We start from the raw sequence: 19,918 nt of genomic DNA, 5'->3' as shown, positions 1-19,918 counted from the left end.
CTCCAGCGTGGGGTTCCTCCCACGAGAGAAGCCCTCCTTCCCCAAGTTCTTCATGCACTGCCCCAGCGTGGGTCTTTTCCACAGGATCAGGCTGGAGCTTGTCCTCCCCACGTCCTGCCGGGAGCACAGGCTCACTGTGGGGTCACAGCCTCCTTCGGGCATGGCCCTGCTCCAGCGTGGGCTGCTCCACGGGCTCCAGGTGGATCTCTGCTGCCCTGGAGCCCCCTGCTACCAAAACCGTGCCGCACAAAGCCAATACAGAGGGGAAACTGGGATGTAAGCGCAGGGAGGTGGAAGGATGGGGGAAATCTGGCTGTGGGGGAAAAAAGCTGCCGATTGTCCAGGGTTTTTACACTTCAAGGAGAGCACTGGCTCGGAACCCAACAAGCGAACCACTCCTGCTGTCACCCCTGTCCCACAGCGGATCCCATTGCCACCTGGGGATTGACAGCACTGGGATTTTGAACCAAAAACTGCTCCTGGCCTCAGAGGACATTTCCCATCACATCCTACCTTGCCATTGCCCTGGGCTTCCCTCCAGGCAGCCGCACGCCTTTGGAGCCTCCACACACAGCCCCAGCTCCCAAGCTCTCAGCTTGTCCATCCTCTGCCTCTGGGACAGAGCCAGCGCCGGAGGCAGGACAATCAGACATGGTGATCCTCGTGCCCACTGCAGGATTTTGCCGTGGATACTACACAGGGAGCAATTCTCTGTCCCCACATTTCCAGGGTGTCAGTGTCACCTGCAGCCCTGCCCTGCCTCATGGCCGGGATCCACGGGGACAGTATGGGCCAAGCCCATGCTCTGAAGTCTGGAACAGAGTGTCTGGGATGTTTGTGTCTCTGCCTGCAACCTTTGCTATCTTCAGGGAGCTTTTCGGAGTAGGGGAAAGATCTTCAGCTCTGCAAAGCAGCACCAGAAGTAATTAGTCTTTGTAATTATTAACTCCCAAGGCGTGGCTGGCAGCCACAGAGGGTCCTCGGATTAGAAAGGTAGAAGTGCTTCCAGGAGGCAACAAAGGCAGGAAGGATGAGAACTGGTAGTGCTGACAGGAAGCTTTGAGAGGGATGTGCTGGAGATGCTGAATCCCAGCCACGTGAAAAAGTAGCTTGTCACAAGGGGGAGAGTGGCATGTGCTCTGCTCTTCTTCCCAGAACAGAAACAGGAAAGGAACAAGGGGAAAGGAAGAAGAGGAAAGAATTGAAGAAAGAAAGGAAAAGAAAAGGAAGGGAAATTACTAGAAAGAAAAGGAGAAAGGAAAAGGGAAAGGAAAGGGGGAAGAAGGAAGGAGAGGAAAAAGCCAGCCAGCCAGAGGCTAGGAAGGGAAGGAAGAACAGGGATTATCTTTGGGTTTGGAAAGCCGGATCTGACCCGCTCACCCAGCAAACTCCAACCGGATGTTATTGCCATGGAAAGGAGAACAAATGGCCTAAAACTCCAGGCTCCATCCACCCCCTCCTGGCTGGCTCCTTGGCCGTGCCACATGTTAGCTCAGCTGGCTGCAAGGCTCCTGTGGGGTCTCTGATTTCCAGCACCAGCACTTTTGATCCTCTCTTTGGCACCTAATCCCCACCACAATTCCTAAGGTAAGACAAAAGGGACCTCACTAAGGACCCTTCCCTCATTTTCGTGCTGTATGCACTGAACTGTGCAGCTTCAGAGAGAAAGTGAGAGATTTGTCACCATCCAAGCCCTAAAAGCAAAATGTGAAGGGTGAGATGGAGCTTGGCACAGGGACAGGCACCCCCAGCTCCCAGGACGGCCCAGGGTGGCACAGAATTAGTGAGGAATTCTGCAACATAAGGCTGGGAATGCTCACAGAAGCACTACAGGGTCACTGCATCCTCTTCAAACATTTCTGTCCAGGTCAAACCTCTGAGTAAACCCTGTCCATAAAAAACAGCATCTCCCCAGACATTTCCCACTCCATTTTGAAAAAATAATTACATCAGATTCCAAGGAAGAATGTAATTTGGAGAGACAGCTCTGATGCCAGCTGCCTCTATGTCTATCCCAGTGCTGAAACTGGAGAAGGGAAAAGTATTTCACCAAACTTTGGGACCGGCTGTCCCTAAAAACTATTCTATTCTCTGGAAGAGAGCAAGGAGGGCACTGTGCCTTTCTCAGCCAGCTGCTGCCAACTCAGCATTGAGTGGCCCTTTGGCATTCCCAAAACAGGGATTCAACTCCCAGCACAGCAATTCAATCTCTACATCTTTAGCATGGAGAAAGAGAGGATGATTCCAGGGCTCTGAGGCTGAGGATGGATGTCAGCACCTCTTTGCTTCCTGCTCTGCTGAGCAAGGCAGGCTTTCAGACCATCCTCTTCCTCAGGGTCTGAGGCCACAGGGCCTCAGGAGAGAGATCCAAGCAGCTCTGCCACGGTAGTAGCCCCTCAGTTATTTACTTTAATATTAAATTCCACACATATTTCCTGCTGTCCCAAGGGCAGCTGTGGAGCACACGAGCTGCCAGTGGAGCTGCTCTCAGAGGAGGGCAGCAGAGGCCCCCAGATGCCAGCTCAGCTCATCCCTCCACTAACAGCAGGACACTCATGGGGCTGTGTTCCATGTCCCCAGGAGCAGCCAAACTGCTCCCAACAGCTGCAGCAGATGTCTCACATGAAGCATTCTGGTCTCCCTGCTGTGTGTAGGGATGAGGATTCAGGCATTAAGACCCTCAAAATCTATCTCAGCCTGCCTGCTCACTAATTCCATCCCTGGAAGTGGACCACATTCCCCTCAGAGAGGGTCCCCCTGCTCTCATCTCCTTTCACAGAGCACTGAATCCCACGTTTTAAACTATGATCTCCCTGGCAGCAATTCCCAGGACTGCACCAGAAGTCCCACATCAGTCAGATGCCAGGCAGCACCTGCTCCAGAGGAGTAGGGAAACAACCCACTTCCCTTCTCAAGGATCAGCCACAGCCGAGAGAAATTGATCCCAACTACTGATGTTAAGTAAGTGTCAAAGCACAAGAGAAAATTGGTTATTACAGGAGCCTGGGTCTCCAGCTGCTCTTACCTGCAAGGATCAGACCTGTGCTCCCTCTCCACAGTATCCCAAAGCTCCCTAAAGGATGGAAGACCAGTTCATTAAGAAAAAATTCAGACCCTCATAGAAGGGGAATGTCCTAAAGACCTAACCAGAGGCATTGAGGAGGTGGTAGCAGGGAAGGATGATCACAGCTGGGAAGGAGCAGAAAAGGGAGTAAGGACCCTGGGAAGACAGAGGGAAGGAGTCTCCTGGCTTGGTGGAAGTTTGAGGGCAAGGCAAGGACCCATGTTTCCCAGGATGTCATGCAAGCAAGCACAGTGACAACTCTCAAGCACTGCTGGAAAAACAAGAGCAAAAGGAAGTGAATACAGGGAAAGAGTCTTGGAGAGCCAGTGGCAGAGTGGAAATCCCCAGCATCCAAGCCACAGCTGGAAGAGGTGGCAAACTTATCCAGGGACAGCAAGTGATGACGGAGAAACATCCTATGAGAGCCAGGCAGAGCACGGACCAGGTGTTTCACTGACCTAGGGAAGAGAGGGCAGCCCCCAAGCGTGCAGTGTTTCACAGCCTTGGTGGAAAATTCCAGCCCTGCATAATCTCCTGGGGTTCCTGTAAGATTGTGACACGGAGAGAGGGACCAAACAGGAAAGAATTAGAGGAAAAATGCCTCTCTTCTGGCAGCCACCATGGCTGTGCCAGGAGTTAGCAGCAGCAGAGCAGCCAGCCCTGCCTCCCCCTCCTCCGGCCGCCTCTATAAACACGCAGGGCTTACTCAGAAGATTAGGAGGGAACAGGGCAAAAGACAACAGAGTCTCTTTTGTAATGAGGAGGGATTACTGCATCAAGTGACCGGCTGCAGCTCCCAAGTGGGTGTCAGGCTCCTTAGCACACTGTGTGGGGCAGGTCCAATCCCCCTATGAGCCAAGGGGGCACGAGGAGGCGGGCGGTGGCCCGGGCCACAAAGGACCCAGCAGGGACACGTGCAGGACCAAACCTCCCCAGCCTCCAGCACGGCTCAGGAGCCCATGACTGTGAGTATCTGATCCTCCGAACAGCAGCAGGAGGATCACTCTCCTGCAGAGATCCATCTTCCTGCCTATCCGTGACCTCCTCTTGCTCCATCCCTCTGCTCTGTCTGCTTGTTGTCCTGCTTGGGTCTGTTTGCGGTGGGTGATGCACCTGATGTTCCAGAATCCTGCTTGCTGGGGGCTCACAGAACTGAATTGCAGGTCAGTCGACTCCCAGGTGTGTTGGTTAGTCCAGAGGGATGAGCAGGGGATGCAGGCAGTGGCAGGCAGAAATTCCCAGGGTGGGCTCTTCCTGCCCAGCCTGACTCTGGAGTGCCAGTGAGCCGCTTCCAACCACGGAGCTCAGCCACAAATGGAACGTGCCAGCTGCCCAGTGACATCCCAGGGCAGCCCAGCACAGGCTGGCAGGTGGGCAGGGAGGTGCCTTAACCATTCAGGGCTGGAGGGGAAAGGACTGGGAAAAGCCCCATATCCCACATGGGAGCAGAAGGGAGTAGAGGTGGGTGACATCCATTATTTGCATGGACAAGAGCTGGAGTTTTCCTTCTTTGGTAAAAAAGGGAATCTGTATTTGAATTACGCAACAAAAAATCTCCCTGAGTGCTTTCGGGCCCCAAAGCCCAGAGAATAGATACAACTTTTAGTTAGGGGCCCCAAAAATGCATGGGGTTTTGGGCATGCTTTTCTCTTCTGGACAGCCCATGTGTGCAACCTCTGGGGCAGTTAAAACCCACTCTTCCAAATTCTGTGCCCAGAATCCATATGGAATGGACATGAGGATTTACTGAAATGGGCATTTGTGCGGCTGGGGACAGGGACAGCTCCTCTCCATCACCCTTAAGAGGGGACTCAGGGACCTGACTTATGGCAGGGAAACCCAAAGGAGGAGCAGCACCCAGGGCAAAGATGCTGCTTGGTTGAAATAGCCAAAAATCCAGACTTTGCAGTTTTTTGTCACAGCAGCAGCTCACTGGGACCTGAGTTGTCCCCACCTAAGTGTGTATCTTTCACTGGGATGCTTAAATAAGAAACAAATGAGGAACATGGGCCCAAATCTACCTGCCTTCAGCTGCTTCGGGGGTGAACTGTCCCTTGAAGTGCTTCTTCATCCAGCTTCTTCATTCTCCCCATCATTCAGAGAAGAACCCAAGGCCCCATAATCATTAAGATTATTGCCTCTGTTGAATAGCAATGCCTGGTGACATATTAGGATTCAGAAATACCAATAGTTTGACACTGGATAATTATTTCTAACCCAAGAAGTCATTCATCAATCTGCCTGGCATGGATAACACTGGTGTCTTGTTATTTGTTGGGGTATTTTTAAAATAAATTCAGGTTTATGCAACTATGAGTCTGATTATTAATTGATTATAAAGAATTATTTATGCAAGTTAGACAAGAAGGGAAATGGGGATGCTGCATGTCTGGGGAGCATTTCAGGAGCCTGAGAGCCTATTTTTCAGCCACTGTGATTTATTGTGCAACATATGGTTGAAGGAGAGGGGAGGTGGAGCTCCTGGAATTTGGGCCCTGTGAGCCTGGCCCAACTCCATCACACAGATCTCCCACAGGGAAGGCTGCTCTGCCTGCAGGACTAGGACCAGCAGAGTGCAGACAGCTATCCTTCCTGGGATGCCTTCATCTGGATCAGGCCCAAGAAGTCTTTCTGGGGTTTTTCCTTTCCTTTGGGTTGGCTATTTTTTTTCCAGCAGTGTTCCAGAAAGATATTTCCCAGCTAGTAGGTTTACAGAAATGTATTTGCAACAAAAACTATATTAAGAAAATTACTGGGATAAGCATAAACTTTGGAGTTTGTGACCCTGAGATTAATCCTACTATAAGTGTTCTGTGGAAGGGCGTGGCACATGGGCTTTGTCCTCTCTAGCCAACCAGCCCCACTTGAATACTGACAAAAACAAACACTAAAAACAAAAGAATTCACCAGAAAATACATCCTTGGTCACTGTAACCAGCTCAAGAACAGAGAAAAGATGGCAAACTCATCAAATCAATTGCCTGCTGTCAATTGCCTCCTGCTTCTCTGTGCTGCTGCCTCCATCTTACCTGGCTTTTGATCTCAGCTCATTCTGTTTTCTCCTTCCTTTCCATCTTGTTTGGTGGGACACTTGGGATGTCCCTGTGTCCTCCTGCCCCAGCTCCAAGCCCTGCTTGTTGTGTGCCTGCACAGGAGCTGTGATGACAGTGACCTACACCAACCGCGTGGCTGATGCCCGCCTGGGCACCTTCTCCCAGCTCCTGCTCCAGTGGAAAGGCAGCATCTACAAACTGCTCTACTCCGAGTTCCTCATCTTCATCTCGCTCTACTTCACCATCAGCCTTGTCTACAGGTGAGCAACTTCACCCCCACAGCCTGGGGCAGGACACAGGAGAAACCCAGGATTGGGGCAGGGATCCTGCTGGACAGGCACTCTGCTCACAGGAGGGAAGGAGAGGGAAGAAAGAAGGGAGAGGGAGAACTGCTTCTGTTTGTCCCTTTTAGGCTGATCCTGAGCGAGAGCCAAAGGCTGATGTTTGAGAAGTTGGCGTTGTACTGCAACAGCTACGCTGAGCTAATCCCTGTGTCCTTCGTGCTGGGTAAGGAGCTGTCTGGAATCCAGCAGGGAGGGGAATGGGACAGCATTTCTGCTCCTTGGGTCAGCAGAGCTGTGCTGGCAGAGCAGCTCCCTCCCTCTGCCTTTGTAAAACTCCTCAAGTGGGATATATCCCTTATTGTCACAGCTGTGAGCATCCCCCAGCACAGGGGGGCAAGCTGTGGCACCAGATATGCTGAGGGAATCTGTGGCTGCCTCATTCCTGGAAGTTTTCAAGGCCACTTTGGGTGGAGCTCTGAGCAACGTGGTCTAGTGGAATAAATCCCTGTCCACAGTAAGGGGTTGGAATGAGATCATCTTTAAAAGGTCCCTCCAACTTAAACTGCTGTGATTCTGTGAAGCAAAGTAGGAAATCCAGACTCCTTTTAGCATGGAGGACTGAATTCCCCTCCAGACGTTCCTGCACCCATCCCTGTGTGAGCAGGAGAAGAGCAGACAGAGTGGGAGGAAGCTCTTTTCAGATCCCTGACTCTCTCAGCTGCCCTCCAGGTTTCTATGTGGCCCTGGTGGTGTCCCGCTGGTGGGCCCAGTACGAGAGCATCCCATGGCCAGACCGGATCATGAACCTGGTGTCCTGCAACGTGGATGGGGAGGACGAGTACGGGAGGCTCCTGCGCCGCACCCTGATGCGCTACAGCAACCTGGTCAGCGTGTTGATCCTGCGCTCCGTCAGCACCGCCGTCTACAAGCGCTTCCCCAGCATGGAGCACGTCGTGAGGGCAGGTCAGCACTGCTCCTGCTGCTCCTCTAGGGGCAGGTGCCCTGGGAAAGGTTCTTTGGAAACGGGGTGGTGCTGTTCTCTCAGGGCAGGTGGGAATTTGAGCACTCTGAGTTTAACTGCTGGGCACCCTGTATCTTCTTGGGAGATGCTCCTCAAGGTGCAGCAGTTCCCAGTCTGTCCACATTGTCTGGGTTCCCTTGGCAATCCACAGAGATGTGATATTGTTGGCCTCCTAAAAAGAAAAGGCACTTCAGGGACACAAATGATCCCATTCTCAACAGGTATCTATGGACACCAGGCAGCTGCGCCCTCAGCAGTGCTTTATCTCCCTGATGGCTCTGATCTGATGTGCTGCAGACATGCAGAGTGAAATCCCATTATCCCACTTCCATGACTCGATATTTCAACAAGGAGACTTGTCCTTCTGCACGTCTCCCCAAGTTCTGAGTCTTTACTGGGATTTTTAGGGCACCCACCTGGGATTCAGGTGTTTTCATTTCAGACCAGATCAGTTCCTTCTGCCCTCTATGTCCATCCCTCTCCCATCTGTTCTTTCCCATCCAGGCCTCATGACACCAGAAGAGCACAAGAAGTTTGAGAGCTTGAATTCCCCCCACAACAAGTTCTGGATCCCGTGTGTGTGGTTCTCCAACCTGGCTGTGAAGGCGAGGAATGACGGGAGGATCCGAGACAGCGTGCTGCTCCAAGGCATCCTGAATGTGAGTGGTAGAGGGACAGGCAGGTCTCGGAGATCCTGGGAATGGGAGGCACCTGTGAAGCAGGTCTTGACACATCCCAGAACAGCCAATGCCAGTGGAGGTTTCTAGGATCCAGATGAAAAGCCAGAAGGAAGAATGCATCTGGAAGTCTAGGAGAGGTCAAAAACATCCTCAACAGCTGAAGTCCTGTAGAAAACTTTACTCTTAGATAGTTTTGGGCAACAGGCCATGCTGCACAGGCAAGACCTGGCAACAATCCCTGCCCAGCTGCACAGAAAAAGGCTCTGGAGCAGCTCATCCTTCTTGGTATTCATGTGTAGAGAAATGCACGTGTGGTTTCTGTTGCCTGGAGCACGATTCATCTGCCCACAGAGAGAGAAACCTCCCTCTGGGATATTTATAGCCAGGAGAGAGAAATGGATGGTCCTGGAGGCATTCTTTGCCTCACCTGTTGGCTGCTCATTTTGTGAGGAGAAACTCTTCTAGGAAGTGAGCTGGGAAGGAATCTTGGGCTCAGGGGGAACAGCCAGGCAGCAGGGAATTCCTCTGAGGCTGATACTGAGACCCCCTTCCAGAGAAGGTATAAGCAGAAGGGAAAGGGCTGGAGCAATGGAGGACAGTGGTGCTGGAGAGGCTCTGCAAGGAGATGGGAAGTTATCCCAACATGTCATTCCCTTTTCCCCACTGCAGGAGCTCAACACCTTGCGCAGCCAGTGCGGGAAACTCTATGGATATGACTGGATCAGCATCCCTCTGGTCTACACCCAGGTGAGAAGAGAATCCCCACACCCATTGCTCCACCACTGCCCATGCACATCCCCACTTACACCCACACCTGGAACCCTGGAATGGTTTGAGTTGGAAGGGATCATAAAGCTCATCCAGGGACACCTTCCAGTAGACCAGGCTGCTCCTAGCCCTGTCCAGACTGGCCTTGGGCACTTCCAGGGATGTGGCAGCCATCTGGGAAACTTAGCTTCTCTGGGAAACCTATGCCAGGGACTCACATCCTCTTAGTAAAGAATTCCTTCCTCATATCTAATCTAAACCTGCCCTCTATCCGTTTAAAACCTTGCTCCTTGTGTTGTCACTATCTGTCTGTGTAAAAAGTCCCCCTCCCTCCTTTGCATAAGCTCCTTTAAGATACTGGAAGGCCAGAGCCTCCCCAAAACCTTCTCATCTCCAGGCTGAACAACCCCACCTCTCTCACCTTGTCTTTGTAGAAGTGCTTCATACCTAACCCTCCAATGAAAACTGCAGGATACTCTTGAATCCCTCATTCCCACCTGCACACATCATCTCTCTTCCATTGATACCTCAGCACACACCCAGCCCAGCCTCTTTTCCCTAACTCAGACACATCCACCTCTCCAGAAATAACCTCTGCCCAGGGGTAACAAATCCATACAGATCCATGGAAAACACAGGAGCACATAGACACATTCCCTGCTCCACCTTGCAGGGATCACATCCCAGGAAGGTTGTGCCAGGCGTGTACTCAGCTGTTTCTCAGCCCAGGCAGACACCTTGGCACCACCTTGCTCCTTTGTCTCCTGCAATCCAGCTGCTCAGATAACAGGGATGCCCTTCACCATGAAACAGGAGCTGCTGCTCTGCTCTGGCAGCACCAGAGGTTAATGGGGAACACGTTGGGACAGTCTGTCCTGGTTTTAAACTCCTTGGTTGTGTCAAGGGACCCCGTGAGATTCTTGGTTACTTTTAAACTTGAAAAGGGGAAGTTTCCAGTCCTGTGGTGACAGGGAAAAGCACAAAGCTCAGCACAGCCTGAAATCTAAGCTGGCAAATATTAATAAAAGCTCAGCATGAGAAACAGGAAGGAAGGAACAAATAGCAGTGCCAGGGTTCCCTTCCTGGACTTGGAAGCAGCCTGCCAGCACGGACTGAGCCATGAGACATCTTCCAGCCCATCCAGGATGTCATGTGCTTGCTGCTGCCACTGGCCTGTGACACCTGCACAGATATCATTCCAGGGACAGCACACAGTGTAGGCAAAACCTGAAGGGAAAAGGGAACGTCTGTAGCTTTCTGCAGGGAAATGCATCCTGCTGCAAAAAGCCTGACAGAACTGAATCCAAGGCTTTCCAGAGGCTACAGAGCCTGGCTTTGGAGCTGTGTGGGGTGGAACTGAAGGGAGGTGCTGGGAACTCACGCTGCCCTGGTGTGTCCCTTGGCATCCTTCCCAGGTGGTGACCGTGGCTGTTTACAGCTTCTTCCTGGCCTGCCTGATCGGGAGGCAATTCCTGGATCCAGAGAAAGCATATCCTGGCCATGAGCTGGATCTCTTTGTGCCCGTCTTCACATTTCTGCAATTCTTCTTCTATGCTGGCTGGTTAAAGGTAAGTCCAAGAAAACATGGCTGGAGCTGGAATCTGACCCAGCCAAAGGTTTTTCCCAGTGTGAGCTCACCAGGAATCCAGCCAATAGGGGCTGAGGGAACTGCCAGGACTTTCTAATTTTCCAACTGTCTCATTCTGGACACCAGCTGTACTTTTCCTAGGCTTTGGTCCTTACTAGAGGAGAAGAAGGAGCTCTTGAAGTTCCAGTGTGAGCAGGGAGAAGTTATTACAAATTCCAGTGTCTCCCAGCCCCTGGGATGCCTCCACTTTTAACCCACCCCCTTTTGGGAGGGAAAACAGGGCTTGGAATTCAAGGGACATCACACCTGCCTTGTCTCTGCAGGGAAAGGGGCAGGGATGACAGTGGTGACCTTTGCTGTGTGCTCTCCCCATGCAGGTGGCCGAGCAGCTCATCAACCCTTTTGGGGAGGACGATGACGACTTTGAGGCCAACTGGCTCATTGACAGGAACCTGCAGGTAAAGGGGAGGAAGATGTGCTCGGTGAGCCTCACCTGAAGAGGAACACCAAGGCAGGACAGTGACCAAATTCTCCTGCCTCACCTCTGCCCCCACCTCCATGCCTGCGATGGGAGAGATTCCCCCCAGTCCACATGAGGGAATATGGGGCTTCTGGCATATCTTTGTTTGACTGCAGCTTCAGTCCATGCTCTGGCACATGGGATGGATCCAGGCTGCTCCTTTCAGGCCTCAGCTGCCTTTGAATGACACATCATTCCTGTCTCTCCTGGGCTTTCCTACTCTGTGTCCATCTAAAACTGCATCCTCTGCTTTCTGCCATGCAATAACTCCACACTTCCCACCCTTCTGTCCTAGTGAGCCTGTTGCCTTCCTGCCTCCTTCAGCACCATTTTCCTTCCAATTAATCACATCTCTGTGTGAGAAACAACCCAAATTACAGGAAACCACAACAACCCCAGCCACTTGCCTGGCTTCCGTGCTTGCACCACTTCCGCCAACTCTGTGTTCCTTTGTCCCTCGATAACAGGCACACAAAAGGCTGCTCACTCCATGTGACATTCCTGCTGTCCCCCACAGGTCTCTCTCATGGCTGTGGATGAGATGCACCAGGATTTACCCATTCTGGAGAAGGACCTGTACTGGAATGAGCCCGATCCCCAGCCACCCTACACCGCAGCCACCGCCGAGTACAAGCGCCCGTCCTTCCTGGGCTCCACTTTTGACATCAGGTGAGTGCAGGGACAGGGTGGCACAATACCTGGATCAGGTGTTTTGTAGGACATTACACCTGAGGAGCTTTTAGGCTCATCTACAACAACCAACATTCTCCCTGGAAAAGGATAAACCTAACCTCTTTTACTCACCTATATGATGAGTATCTCTGTTTTGGAGGGCTAATAGCAATACAGGGAGAGGCTTGCCACTGGCAGCAGCATTCCCAGTGCTGCCAGCCTCTCCAGGAGATCCCTCCCTCTGTGGCTGTATAACAATCCACTTTGCCTTTCCCAGCATGCAGAAGGAAGAGATGGAGTTCCAGCCCCTGGAGCAGATTAAAGAGAACGAGGAAGCCAACCATTCCACTCCCCTGCTGGGACACCTGGGCCGCCTCCTGGGGGTCCAGTCCCCGAACTTCTCCAGGTCCTCTTCCCGGATGAACCTGCTGCGCCGGCGAGGAGATCCCGCGTCGCCCTTCTCCCATTATACCTACCAGGACATGGGGAAGGCTGGAAGCCCTTGTGGCATCAATCAGCCAAGGGGAGACTCCCAGGAGCAGTGGGACAGCGAAGAGGGAAAACTACGGGAGTTTGATGCGTTCATGTCCACCCCTTTTTACGAGAGGCCTGGGTTCTACAGCGCTCCGCAGACGCCCATCAGCTCCATCCCCATGATCTTCCCTTCCCGACGCCAAGGGCGCAAGAAGCCACCGGCGCTCTCCAGCATCGCTGCGTGCTCCACTTCCCTTCGGGATGTCATTGTCAACGCCTCCCCTTCCAGGGCCAGCGATGTGGACAAGAGCCAGAGCTCCCTAGGCTCTGCTGCAAAGGAAACCTTCGTTTGGCCAACAGAGCGGAGCAAAGGGCCCGAGTCCATGGCTGTGACAGTAGAAGAAGGAAAGAGCAGCTCCAGGGAAGCTGCCGCCACGGGAAGCCCAGGAGCACAGTCCACAGCATCCAACAGCCCTAAATTCCCCTTCCTGCCAGAGCCCCCCGAGCACGAGAAGCAAGGCAACTTCAGGAGCCTGAAGAGCTCCAAAGCCTCACGCCCCCCCTGGCTAAACCTGGAGAGCACAGCCTCGGCCACTCCCAGTTCAGAACATTCCACTGCCCTTCCCACTCCCAGTAACAAAACCCCTGGAGGCGGTGCCGCCTTCTGCTTCTCCTTCACTCCCGTCACCTCTCCAGTGCTGGAAAGGTCCCGTAAGGGCAACCTGGGCCCTGAGGCTCGCAGCCTGAGTTTGGAAGATGCAGCCAGCGCTCCAGACCAGCACCCAGAGGTTTCCAGGAACATGAGAGACACTGGGAATGGAAACCCTAACCCCCCAGCTCCCAAAGAGACCAGGAGAGCAGAGAGTCCATCCCCCAACGACTCTGGAATCTCCCTAGCAGAGGGTGACTACGTGGGGCTGATGGAGGTGATCCTAGAGACCAGTGAAAGCCCAGGGGAGGAGCAGATGGATCAGTACAGCTAAAGGGGAATCCATGGAGCCATGGGATACCTGCCTTCTCTTGGCAGTCACCCAGGCGTGCTGGACCTGCAGCTGGAGCCCAGCCTGGGCTGAAGCCAGCACTAAGGACACACTGCTCCTGACCTCAGCTACAGCAGCAGGCACAACTCATGTGGCAACAAGAACAAAAGCACAAAAAAACCCAATTTGTAGCAAAACAAGACTTTGAGTGTTAATACTGCAGGTATCAGCCTCACCTGCCAGGTGTAGCCCAGAACAGGAGCACAGTTAATGTGGATACTTCCCTCCTTCTCACAGTAAGAATGAGAACTTGAGTCCTTCCTCAAGGCAGCACCTGCACTACCAACAAGATACTCCAGGGAAAAGTAAGGGACTGAACAAAGTCCCATCATTTGTGATGCAGACCCACAGTGCCTCTTCTAGTTCTGTTCCAGCTAGTGTTTTCCAGTACTGGGAAAGTACTGGGGTAAAGGCCTGCCAGTACAGGCAGCTGCAGCATCTGCCCAGCACATTGCTTCCTTCTTAAGTTCCACATCCCCCACCACGGATTTGACAGTGCTCAGAGAGAGCTGGATGGCAGCAGACACCACTCAGCTGATTTTTACTGCCCACCCTCAGAAAATAAAAAGTGAGGCGCAAGCCCAGGACCTTGGTTTCGCTTCCTCATTTTAGTTCCCTGAAAGGAATTTAAAGAAACCACAAATTTTCCTACTTCTGCCTTCAGCAGCAGCTGCAAATCCCCCATATCACACAACAAATTAACCTCCCACTGCCTTCACTACAGCTGCCTGCTCTCCCTCCAAACTAAACAGGAAAAGCCAGCTGGAACCAAGTCACTTTATTGGCTGGAGGGCAGTACATAAAACACAAAGAGAGGGGGGGATATTTGGTACAGAGAATGGAACTGTTTATCTAGGTAGCTGAAGCTGCATGCACGGCTGGACAGTAAGTAGGAGTCCCACTGAAACCCTCAGCGTGGCTCTTGGCAAGGCTTCAGCTGTCAGAGTCGCCGAGGGTGTGCTTGTCGAACAGATACTCCGCCATGCCGTACTTGGGAGCCCCCATCTTCCGCAGGTTGGTCACGTGGTCGCCCAGCTCCTTGATGGCTTTCACCTGCTCATCCAGGTAATGGGTCTCAATGAAGTCACACAGCTGCAAGGGAGACCAGAGCTTTAGATTCAGGCCTGAAATCCTACCAGGCTCTCTAAGGACGCAGAATGTTCAAGCTGAGAGGAAGCAGCCTCTAGAGTTTTGTTGCAGAACAAGATCAAAGTGAGCCAGGCTTACGTAGGCTCACTTGCTTCAGAACCCTGCAGAGCCAGGCAGCTCAGGAAGCCTCTCCTCTTTGTCACAGCAGGAAGCATTAGCGAAACTCCTGAACAGATTTGAGACATCCTCACTGCACAGCAAACTCTCAGCAGTGAGGATTTACACCTCTGGTTGTGTTTTAAAGAGTCCCTCTATCTCAGGCAGGACACTCCCAAAGAGTGCTTGGATTCTCAAGTATATTAATCTTTTCCTGATATTGAGCAACCTCAATCCAGCCTTGCCAAAAACTTCCATTTTAGAAGAATTCAGTGTTTTTAGACACTGTTCTGAAACATCAAGGCTTTTAATATTCCAAAGCAACTCTGGAATTTTGTGGTAAAGAAGCCTTGTGACAAAAAGCCTTAAAAAGATGGAACTCAACCCCCTCAGAAATGGTCTCCATAGAGACTGTTCACAGACACACTTCAGAGGGAATAAAGCTGGTCCCTACCACCTTAAAAATGCTCCTGGAAGGACAGTGATAACCCTGACAAAGGATTCTGGAAGGGCTACGCCCCTGGTTCACACTTTTCTTCACCTGTAACACCAGAGACACACAGCTCTGCCCTAAAGCCACACAATTAAAAGATATCCTTGGACAGCCACAGTGATCCTCAGCATGCACTCACGTGTGGGTCATTCTTTTCGGTTGCCAATTTGTGCAGCTCTAGCAGTGACTGGTTCACGTTTTTCTCCAGGTGCAGGGCACACTCCATGGCAGTCAGGCCATTCTCCCAGTCATCACGGTCTGGCTTCTGCAAGGGGAAAGCACAGGACATGTTTTCTGTGAGAACCCACAGACCAGCAGGGTGGCGTCTTTAGATCATTCTGTTCACGCTGTTTAGACCAGCAAAGTCACAAATTTGAAGTGCACCCTCAGAACAGAACTGAGCGAACCCTCAAAGTCCCACTTCTCAAAACAGTGCACAGAGCACATCTGCTCTGTGTTAAATTTAATGATGGTCATGAACCAGTTGCCTTCTGGCTCTGCCCTCACCCCACAGCAAACAGCCTGGGGCTCAGCACCCTCTTCTTACACAAGAAGTGTTTTTATATATTAGTCAATCAGCACAAATAATCAAATTGCTCCACATCTCAAATTACTCTGCCTCTCCAGTGTCAGCTGCTGCTCCTTCTGGGGAGGACCCAGAGGAAAATTCATCCCCTTCCAGCTAGGGAGAGCCCCCAGCTCACCTTGATGTCCTGCAGGAAGATGCGCCCGCCCCTCTGGTTCTGCAGCTTCATCAGCTTCTCAGCGTGCTCCCGCTCCTCGTGGGACTGATGCAGGAAGTACTTGGCAAAGTTTTTCAGGGCCACATCATCCCGGTCAAAATAGTAGGACTGAAAAATAAAAAGAGTTCACAGGCTCTCAACCTCTGCTTCAGGATGGCTGCAGTCCAAGCCCAGGCCAGCAAGGCAGTGTGGAACAACTCTCCCCTTTTCTCCAGCTGGGATTAAATTTTAACCTGTATCCCTACCAAGGGCACAAATAAACGGTGTTTGTGTCCTTGGCTCAGTTCTGAAAACACAAAAAACAAACCCTGACACCCCGCAGGTACCTGTCCTGAACACCACTAAACTGCAGCCTTGAAAAGCCTTTTCCAAGGAGAAACCTTCCCTTTGTTTGCCTGAGCTTGTTTACAATGATCGCATTGCTAGTCAGGGTCATGACTTGCAACACCAGGTAGGGGTGAGCCAAGAACTTTTAGGTACTTCTGCAACGAAGCTCTCTTGCTTCCCTGGGCTTTCCCAGGATTAGACTAAGGAATACACTTTCTACTGCGGTTTTTTTTTTTTTTTTTTTTTTTTGGGTGGGGGAAGTGACATTTAAAATATAAGAGATTAACCGAAACACAATATAAATTCAACAGCAAATACTTTTCTGAAAGTAAAAATAAACTGTAACAGCAGTTAGAAGCCATCATACAGCTTGTTTATTCCTTGGTCAGAGCCATAACCAGGATTCAATGGAAAGTTCTGTATCAACTCCCAATTATTTATCAACCTACCACAGAATTCCCTGCTCCTAAACCAGCGGCCTGGAGGTGCAAGGCAAAGCGCAGTGCTTGGGTACCACCCACCAACAGAAGCTCAAAACAAGGTTCAGAAAAAAATTAACGCAGAAAAAAAGCTACCAAATATGTGCCACGACACAGCACAGTGTCACTAGGAAGGCTGAATGTCCCAGCTCGCCCAAAGCACCAGGATCGCTGCACAGAGCAGGGAATGGCTGAAACGGGCGCCTCGGGCCGAAGGAGACATGTAAACACAAGGCCCAAGGAAACCACGGATCCCTACCGATTCCTGGAGGAAAAGCCGTGCCTGGGAGGCGAGCACGCTTGCGGGAAAGGTGCCAAGCGCCTGGTGGGGCACCTCCCGCTCGCCCGGCCCCAAGGGCAGAGGCGCCGCTGATAACGGGGCCGCCAAGGACAACGGCCGCGGGGCCCGCCAGATAAAAGGGCCTCACCTACACCCAAGGGACGGCCCCGACACACGGCCCGAGGGCTGAGGGGGGAGGAGGAGGTGGGGAGAAAGGAGGAGGAGGAGCCGGGCCCGCAGGCACCGCCCGCCACCCAGGAACCCCCCCACCTTTATCTCCCGTCGGACCCTTCCCTCACCCCGCCGCGCCCGCTGCCCTCACCATGCTGAGGTACACGTAGGACGCGTAGAGCTCCAGGTTGATCTGGCGGTTGACGGCGGCCTCGCAGTCCTGGTGGTAGTTCTGGCGCACTTGAGAGGGGGGCGCTGCCATGGCTGAGGTGCTCCGGTGGGTGTTGCGGTGACTGTATAGGCTGTGGTGACAGGGGGGTGGCGGCGAGCCCGAGCGCAGCCGGTTCCGTCCAAGCACTGTTGACGCAGGAACCCGCTTCGCTCCGCCGCCGACGCTCTGTAAGGTCCGCCCGCCGGCCGCCCCGCCTTTTATACTGCGCGCGCAAGCCACGCCCTCAAAGGGGCGTGGCTCCCGGCGCCCTTCTGCTGGCCCGGCGTGACTCAGCACCCGCCCAGGCCACGCCCATTTCGGGGCGGGGCTCCCGGCTGCCGCCGTTTCCCGCCGCGCGCGCGCCGTCCAGCAGGGAATGGCCGGTGTTGGGAAATCCCCCCAAAATCACCGAATGCGGCCATTGTCCCTCGGGCACGCTGCCCAGCCTGCCGCCGAGCCATGTACCACGTCCCACATCCCACATCCCTCCGGGGACGGGGGCCCCGCCGCTGCCCGGGTCGCTTGGTGCCAGTGCCCTCTCCGTGAGAAGAAAAAGTTCCTAAAATCCAAGTTAAATGCAGAAATTGAAGGCCAAATATCGGAAACTGATCGTGTTGGTAATGAGATGACTATTTCAGCTGCTTTTAGTGCTATCTCAGTCACTCGCTGTGTGCCATCATTTACTTTCGGGTTCTTGAACATCGGGTTCTTGAGTCATTCAGTTCAGTCATTCATTTACAAAAAGCACTGGAGGCTTTTCGTTTCTGCTTGCTTAAATTTTAACCAGATTACAAGGGAATGGAAACTGCTTAAACTGAGATCATCTCATAGCACTGAATGCCCCAACCCTGGTTTTTCCCAAGCCAGTGTTCCTGCTGAAATCCATCAGAAATATGATTTACTGAGCCTGTAAACTCAGAATAGTTTTTCCTCTAGGTACTGAGCCTGCAAACTCAGATTAAATATTTTTCCTGTATGTACTCAGAACATAAACTCGGATTAAATAATTGTTTTGCTCTCACCAGTTCTTCCTACACATTTTTACTCTTCCCGGCACTGTGGGATGTCCCACGTGTGACTGCACAAGTGCCCGTGTGTGGGTAAAGGACAGCACCAGAGCACTTTTCCAGACACTCCAAATGCCCTGGAGGGAACAGGGAGCCTCGGCCTCCCTTTGTTTCAGGCTTTTCTGCTGCTCCTGTCGGTTAACCATCACAAGTAATTAAGATCTATAAGATAACGCGGGTCATACCTATGCTTCAGCAGGCTGCCAGGTACATTTCAAATCTCCTGTTCTCCTCCCACATAAAGGCTTATGTAAAAAAAAAAAAAAAAAGAAGTAGCTGCTGGGCTGACTCTTTTTAATTTTTTTTTTCTTTATTACTGTGCTCACGGTGGAGTGTCTTCACACCAGGAACATCAAACAAACCTCCATAAGTGCAGAGTCTATAACAGGAATGTTTCCTCTCAGCTCGGACAGTCCGTGCCACCCGTGATCCCACGTCAGTAGGATATTAGGGAAGTCCCAAATTCTGCTTTCTGGAGTTGCACAATGCACTTTGTGTTTGATGACAGCAGATTTACGTGGGCAGGAGAGGAAACATGGGGTTGCACAGCCATGGGGGTCATGTCTTGGTAACCAAGGTGAAGAAATCCCCACTCTGCTCTCACATGGATTAGGTTCAGCCATTCCCAGATCTTTCCTGTCTCCAATTATTACTTCATGTTGTTTCCTCATGGCTTGGTTCAGGCCCCCTTTTATCTTGTGCTGCTCTTTGTGAAAATAAATTTAAAATAAAATCCCTGAATGATTTGAGTTGGAAGGGATCTTAAACATCATCCTGTTCCACCCTTGCCATGTGCAGGGACACCTTCCACTATCCCAGGTGGCTCCAAGCCCTGTCCAACCTGGCCTTGGACATTTCCAGGGATCCAGGGGCAGCCACAGCTTCTCTGGGAAAGCTGTGCCAGGGCCTCAGCACCCTCACAGGGAAGAATTCCCTCCTAAATATGAAAGTCACTTGATGGAAAGCCCAGCCTGAGTAAGGGGTTGCCTTTTTTTTTTTTTTTTTTTTTTTTTTTTTTCCAAAAATGCCTGTAAAGTTCTTAAGAAAAAAATTCCGTACTGCTTAGGGAGAGATTCTTCCCTTATTTTAGTACTTTTTTACCTCTCAGCATTCCCGGCTGCCCAGGGCCTGTCCCATCCTCTTGGCAGTGGCAGCATGTGTGGATTTTGAATTCATGTCCCTCTCAGCTGCTTTCTTGGGCTGAAGTAGAGGCATGTTCATGCTGCCCACAGGCAAAAACAGGGTATTGTCTGCCCTCACAAGCTTCAAATTGTTGAAGACAATCCCTGTTTTCCCTTGGATGATGTCCCATCAGGAACAATGGAGCAAGCTCTCTTGTTGTTTACAGCTTAGCTACTGTACACAGGGCACAGACCCCAAAATCTGCCAATTTAGGGATAGTAAAGCTGAGTTTTAAGCATGCAGAAATAATCAGAGCTTCTTTGGTGAGTGTCTGCATATGATACAGAAGGTTATTAGGTCAGAGATCAAGATACACCCAAAGGGAAAGTTTCCTTGACTCTTACCCCCACTTTAATATCATTTATCTCAACTCTCCCCATGCACATCTCAAGCACAACCTTTCCAAAGGGGCAGAAAACAGGACTCCTAAACAAATAATGGACGGTATTTGCCCAAAGTAAATTCTGAGACAGATTTTTGTTGATACAATCCCTGAGCAAAAACCTTGGCACGTGGCTTAGGTACCCAGTTAGGCCTTTGGAGAGAGGGCTCCCTT

General features: G+C 51.8%; 2 protein-coding genes across 3 annotated transcripts; one reads left to right on the top strand and one right to left on the bottom strand.

The window, feature by feature from the left end:
• The first annotated feature begins 3,842 nt into the window (after positions 1–3,842).
• Positions 3,843–13,749, top strand: LOC116997296 (bestrophin-1-like). Of its 2 annotated transcripts, none has more exons than XM_033061796.1 (10): positions 3,843–4,029; positions 6,218–6,377; positions 6,530–6,624; positions 7,131–7,364; positions 7,927–8,081; positions 8,772–8,849; positions 10,286–10,438; positions 10,836–10,916; positions 11,496–11,647; positions 11,928–13,749. In XM_033061796.1, exons 2-10 carry the CDS (start codon positions 6,226–6,228, stop codon positions 13,105–13,107), a joined length of 2,280 nt encoding a protein of 759 aa, XP_032917687.1. In that variant the 5' UTR covers positions 3,843–4,029; positions 6,218–6,225; the 3' UTR covers positions 13,108–13,749. The 2 variants fall into 2 exon arrangements, with proteins under 2 accessions (XP_032917687.1, XP_032917688.1); XM_033061797.1 differs by having other exon boundaries at positions 6,186–6,377.
• A 178-nt stretch (positions 13,750–13,927) lies between these two features.
• On the bottom strand, positions 13,928–17,320 carry FTH1 (ferritin heavy chain 1). The gene is made up of 4 exons (XM_033061798.1): positions 17,054–17,320; positions 15,607–15,753; positions 15,042–15,167; positions 13,928–14,256 (listed from the first exon to the last, which is right to left on the bottom strand). The coding sequence occupies exons 1-4, from the start codon at positions 17,162–17,164 to the stop codon at positions 14,098–14,100; spliced, it is 543 nt and encodes a 180-aa protein (XP_032917689.1). The 5' UTR covers positions 17,165–17,320; the 3' UTR covers positions 13,928–14,097.
• Positions 17,321–19,918: the final 2,598 nt, after the last annotated feature.

This window comes from Catharus ustulatus, chromosome 6 (assembly GCF_009819885.2).
Source record: "Catharus ustulatus isolate bCatUst1 chromosome 6, bCatUst1.pri.v2, whole genome shotgun sequence".
In the NCBI taxonomy this organism is placed as follows: domain Eukaryota; kingdom Metazoa; phylum Chordata; class Aves; order Passeriformes; family Turdidae; genus Catharus; species Catharus ustulatus.
Note: the sequence above shows the minus strand (reverse complement) of the source record. Positions and strands in the feature narration are given on the sequence as shown.